This window comes from Candoia aspera, chromosome 2 (assembly GCF_035149785.1).
Source record: "Candoia aspera isolate rCanAsp1 chromosome 2, rCanAsp1.hap2, whole genome shotgun sequence".
In the NCBI taxonomy this organism is placed as follows: domain Eukaryota; kingdom Metazoa; phylum Chordata; class Lepidosauria; order Squamata; family Boidae; genus Candoia; species Candoia aspera.
The window spans coordinates 153507387-153513386 of NC_086154.1; the positions used below are offsets into that span (position 1 = coordinate 153507387).

The window sequence follows — 6000 nt, forward strand, 5'->3', positions numbered from 1 at the left end:
CAATTTATATACACTTCAACTCCAACCAAACTGCAGTTTTACCCTGAGCATGCTCATAACATTCTACGCAAGCTAGCTTCTTAATCTAGATTCTATTTTCCAAGCTTGTGGCCTGTATCCTATCAAGTAGGAGGTTTATCTAGTACACTGGTACACATTCAGGATTCCATGATTGCAAATGAGGGCATGTTTTTAGTTTATAAAACCTGGCTCATTGTAGAGGTCAGGAGCTTCAGTGAGTTTAGCTGTTTGTGCTGGCAGAAAAAAACAAGTAGAAGTGAGCAGGCGGCATGCACTAGCACTCAGCATATTCTTGATAAGATGGGATTTCAGAACCACAGGAGGAGAGGCAGAAAAAAGTGGCATATATGCTTGTGCTGATTTTTGGAAGCAAAGAATTTAAGAGCGGATAGCTATGTAGCAACTCTATAAAGGAGACAGACCTGGTCATCAAAGTCCAGCGGGAATTGTCTACCGACTTTAGGATCTGCACAGAAAAACAGAGAGAGGTCAATACACAGAACCCAGGCACAGCCATTTTAAATGAAAGCAAGGATTCTCTGAATGAACAGGAATTCCTCTTAACACTGTACTCTAGTTACACTGACTGCTTATTCATCAGTAAGCCTCTGTTCACTTCTATAGAATTCCTATGCTCCAGCTGTTCTTATTTAATAGGAAGCAATTTCATTTTTTGGTACCTATCCCACACTGGAACCTATTTTACCATCACCCATTCCATGTTTAATGAAATTTTGGGGATGTCTCTTTTGAATGCTTTTTTGTGAACTGCACAAAGTTGTTTTAGATTCAGCTCTTTCTTCTGGATGCGTGCATCTGTAAAGTTCTGACACAGTTGACTCAATAAAATTCTGACTGATGCATCCAGATGCAATGCAGATTTCAGATTTATTGATGAGGTGTAAAGATGTCAAGCAAAAAGCCACGGCCAGAAAAGTTCTCACACAGCTACCTGATAAAAGACACATAGCATCTTGACAGTGGTGCAATGTAAGTGTTCACTCACTGAGCATAAATATCACCTTTGTTTTCTTTGAGGCATCCAATTCGGAGACAGTATACCTATGTTCCATACTGTCTGGGCTCTTCCCCCCAACACAGTTCAAATGTTCTCCTCCCATCTGGAGCTGGCATAAAAGTAAGCCAGTGTAATCTTTCTTACCCACATTGCTAGTCTCAACTGACTCTTTTCTGGCTTGCAGAAACCTAACCTAAAGATTTACCCCTCTTACATTCCAATACTGTTTTCCATGAAGGGAAAGCTTCCCTCCTCCTGTTTTCTCAACATCAGCATCTGGCAGGAAAACTATTAGACAGTCACACCCACAGGGTATATCATCTCCAGAACTAGCTCCCCTTTCACCTGCCACCTCCCACAGCATGGTGGTCAGCTGTCTGGCCTGGGATTGATGACCAGTGAAGGGGAGGGGAGCTCTTTTGGTTTGGACAGCTGAATAGGCCCGAATAGATGACAGTCCAAACACAGCTGACATGTGTGTTTGTGCATGTTGCATGAGCCAGCTCTGTGTGTGTGTGTATCTGTGTGTGTGTGTGTGTGTGTGTGTTCCTTCACACTGCAATCTCATTATGCCTGTTAGCTGTGCTTTGGACTGATTTTGAACATGAGTTTTGCACTCTTTTGGAAAAGCAGTAAATGTGTGTTCTAAAGCAGCCCAAACCACAGCTGATGGGCATGGTGGACAGGACACCAGGTTAACGCATGAAACAGCAGGCAGAAAGCCTTCAGTCTTTGACCTACTTTACCACCCAGCCAGTCCTCCACTGCTACTGCTGATCTGCTGCAATTTGGGCTGATCTAGCCTCCCAGTGGTGGATTGGCTGTTTACAGTGGGAGAGCCTGATCTGAAAGAAGACTCTCTCAGTTCCCAAAACAGACTGGCCTGGAGTATAGAGCTCAGAGACTGGAGGAGAGGAGCTACAAGTACCCACCTAAACTGGCCAGTCTGTGCTGGGCTGATCTCATTTGCTAAGAGTCACTTGATTGTACCACCAACTGAATGGCTGGTGAAACATGTCAGATTGTGCCTAGGATAATATTACCAGGGCTTGTGGCTGCTTACGGGGAAAAATGCTACTTTGGCACTGGGAACAACTAAGGCTGTCTGGAGTATGGGCTGGGAATGAGATGAAAGCAATGCCATGGAGGCAAAGCAGACAAAAGCACATGCATGTCATGGTTCAGTACAAGTGGGGAAAGGCCCAAAGTCCTTTCTGGCAAATCCTCTCAAAAGAAGTTAAGCTTCCACTGAGATCTTGAGAACTCATCCGGAAGAGACAATATGATAATGGTGAGCTAATGGCCCCTATTAGGCATACGCTACTTATATTTCATCTGCTGAATATCAGCCTCCTCAGAAAGACACTTGAATTGGTCACCAATTGTTAGTAGTTATTCCAGGGCCACCACTGGCTCCTGGCATTCTCCTGTTCTTTGTCCCCAGAGCAGCCAAGATACCCACTTCCACTACAGTTGGCAGTTGCACTGTTACCACAGGCTTTAGGGGCAAAATGGGTGATTAAGCTTCTGCCAGGTTTAAGGCACTAATTCCACTCTGTAACTCTAGGAGCCACCCAAAGTGCCGGGTGGCAGAAACTTTCAAAGCTGGAGATGAGGAGCCACATTGCCATTGCCTTGAAAAGACAGGAAAAAGAGTTGCAGGATTAAAACCTTGGGTCTAACTTCAGTCCACTTTGGCCTGCCTGATTAGATCTAGCAGGAAGAAACTTTGGGGAAGCTTGGGGAGCGGGGAGGACTGAGGCAAGGAGGTGCTGCTTTTCTGTTACAGAACCAATATTGTGGAATAGCCTCCCTGTGGAAATCAGGTTGGCTCCCTCTTTGATGGTTTTCTGCAAGTTTCTAAAAACTGCTTTTTCCCCCTGAAGAGCCTTCCCTTGATTTGAATTGTTGCTGCCATTTTTATTCTCTTTCTCTTTTTTGTAGTGTTGTTGTATTTTTAATTTTTCATGGGGTTTGTTTTGTACTTTTGGAGTGAGCTGCTGAGAGTTGTTTTTTATTGTGGCAGCATAGCAATATGTTTAATAAATACGTAAGAATAAATAAATAAAATATTCCTGGGTGTTGTTAGAAAAGATCTTGAACTATATGTATGGCTTTCTAATTCCTTGCACTAAATCTACTTATCCAACCTTCTTGAACCTGCTTGAAGTACAAAAGGAGGCAAGCCTAATATTGATTAATTTATTGATTAGGTGCATCAAGTTGTATGTGCGTGAGAGAGAGAAAGAGAGAGGGAGAGAGAGAGAGATTTTCTCCTTGAAGATCTGCTCCTAGCCTGGTCTTTCAAGCCTAGTAGTTGGGTTAAAAAGCTTGACACCCACTCCACTGAGTCTTGACATCATCAACCATACCCTCTGGGGCCTTCAGAGACTAAATATTCTTTGTTAAAAAGTGTGGCTCCTTGCCTCATGAAAAGTGTATAGCCTTCACTGAACCATAATAGATGGGTTTGCACATCATCCTAAGCCAAAAAAATAGCTCAACCATGTAACAGGGTAATAAGATGTGTGAAGAAGACAATATAGATTAGAACAAGGTTGCAATAGCAGGTGGGCTGAAAAGTGAAGAGGCTTCATTTTTGATCCAACTATTTTCAACACACACATGTAGTCAAGGGCTATCTCAGACTGTATTATAAATCTCTCACACTAATGTATATATTTTTATTTTCACTTACTATTAAATTGCCCTGAAAAAACCATTGCCCAACATAATTGAAACTTACCATCATCTGCAAGTGATGGACGAGCAACTTCAAAAAACAGATCAAATATTTTCTGTGGATTTTCCCTGAGGAGACAAGAATCCATGGATTCAGTAGCAAAACACAGAAGCCACATGAACTGAGAGAAGCCTGGCCTTTATATTGAGGATCTAAAAGAGTTAGAACAAGATAAAGGTATGGAAAAAGATAAAGGTATGGAATGGAAATAGAGATCTTTTGCTAGACTACATATGTTCATAACTAGATGTGTTGGATTTCAGTGGCCTCAACCCCCCAGCCAGCACAAGCAATGTCCAAGCTGTTCTGAGGACATCAAGCTGGGGGCGCTCTTGTAGAGCTGTGCTAGTTTAAGTCTCACTGCAGCATGGTACTGTGAGGGTATGTGGGAATGACGTTGGGAGACAGGAGGAAGAACCACAGATGGGATAACTGGCATGTAAAAGATGTTTCAGCCCACAAAAGGAAAAGGGGTGTGGGAAGCCTTTCAGAAGGGACCCTCCCTAGTTTTCTGGAGAGTAAAAAGAGGAGGGGAGAAATACTTTCAGTCTTGCAAAATTCGTTTTAATGTAACCTTAACAATAAAGACAGAGTGAGTACTCCTGGTTGTGCTTCTTGTATGGACTACCCCGCAGGGCTAACTGGCACCTACTGTTAATATTGTAACATATGTGGTCCTCCCAGCCATTTTTTTCCACTCATGGGGTGACAGCATGATAGTAGTTGTATGACAGACCTAACTGAGTCTGCTGCTATCCTGATTAAACATTCACTCCCTTATACTGGTGGCAGATGATCTGGGATGCACTGGTCAAATAGGGATGGCCATCTTTGTAAGAACCCTAGCCACTGTGAAGAAAGCTATAAGGCTATCACTTCCTGCCATTTTTAAAGTTACCCATTTTACCAAAAGAAAAAAGAAAAAGAAAGAGTGAAAAATATTCCAGATGGTGGTGGGCCAAATGGGCTTGGCACCACAAAGATGAGGGAGGCTTACCCACATCATTTCTTTCTACCCCATTTTGCCCCATTTCCTATTTAGTTCCATGTGGCAAAGAAGTATAAGAAGCAGAGAAAAGGAATTTATAGAGAAGCCCAATTTTTGTGAAGACAATCCAGGCCAGAAGAGAAGACATTTTAGCACTAGAATAGCTGAAGGTATTTAACCCTCTTTCACTCATGGGACAAAATAAAGGCAACATCATGGGGAGAGAACAAAAGAAAATGTGTTTCCGGGACGTGTTTTTTTTTTTGTAATTAGGTAGCAGGGCAGAAAAGTCCCTAGAGCAGTTTCATATGTAACTGGCAATCTCCCTTCAGAGATACCACCTATCCCCATTTCTGGGCTCTTAAAATCAATTCCATTTCTCCAAGAATCCTACTACATCATGAACAAAATTGTTTACAAGCTAAGAGATTCTGGTGGCCAGCCACGTACCATCTCATTCAACTTCAATACTTTGGGGAAACTCTTCAGCATTCCTAGGTCACCTGGCTGACTCAGCAAGGGCCTCTGTAAGAAGTAGGTTGGGGTAACAATATTTCCAGAGGTGCCAGCAAAACAAGGCAAGGGTGGAAGGGTTGTTTCACCTCTTACTCTGCTATACTGCAAAGGATCTTGCTGAGATGGATCTCCTGCGACATTTGGAGGAGCAAAATGTTTCTGTTTCCCAGCAGGTCAGAAGATCAGAGATCTCGACTGACTTTCTGCACTACGAAACTAAAGCTGAAGTACAATTAAAGTGAGTGGACTGTTATGATAGGCCAACCCCACCCCGCCCCGCTCCTGAATCTGTCCCAAGGTCTTACTTGATCCGAGACCCCATCGTCCTTGGCTCATTCCATCACTGCCACCTCACTGAAGCACCAAACAAAGATCTTCCTTCTCATCCAGACTGAACCCCTGGAAACTAAAAATTGTTCCAGAGCTCAGTCTGGTACGTTTCAAAAAGCAGCATTTCCTCTTGTGGCTTTTTGTTAGAGGAAGTTTGTGCCCTGTGACTGCCTTAGCTCACTGCAGACTGAAATGCTTCAGCTGGGGACGGAAAGGAGGTATGGTGACTCTTAGGTTGGTCCTTTCTGCTGTGTTGGTGTGTATCGTTGCTTTCTTGTCCTTCAGTCAAAATCACCACAGATTTTGAAGGCCAAACAAACTTCTTAATAAGCAAAGCTATCTTCTTTCAAGACTTTTGTACAGTTAAATAAATGCAATTGTCTT

The 6000-nt window shown here is 43.0% G+C and overlaps 1 protein-coding gene across 4 annotated transcripts in view; it reads right to left on the reverse strand.

The window, feature by feature from the left end:
* Positions 1-5745, reverse strand: part of DENND1C (DENN domain containing 1C) — a 35925-nt gene extending 30180 nt beyond the window's left edge. For 3 of the 4 annotated variants that reach the window (XR_010067266.1, XM_063294376.1, XM_063294375.1), the window contains exons 1-3: positions 5592-5745; positions 3786-3850; positions 444-487 (exon numbers count right to left, since the gene is read on the reverse strand). Coding sequence is in view for 3 of the 4 variants with exons in the window: in XM_063294376.1 (XP_063150446.1) it covers positions 444-487; positions 3786-3850; positions 5592-5608 (126 nt within the window). In the remaining variant the exon portion in view is untranslated. Of the gene's footprint in view, positions 1-443; positions 488-3785; positions 3871-5591 lie in introns of those variants that run through there. The other variant, XM_063294374.1, reaches the window with a different exon arrangement.
* Between the last annotated feature and the right edge of the window lie 255 nt (positions 5746-6000).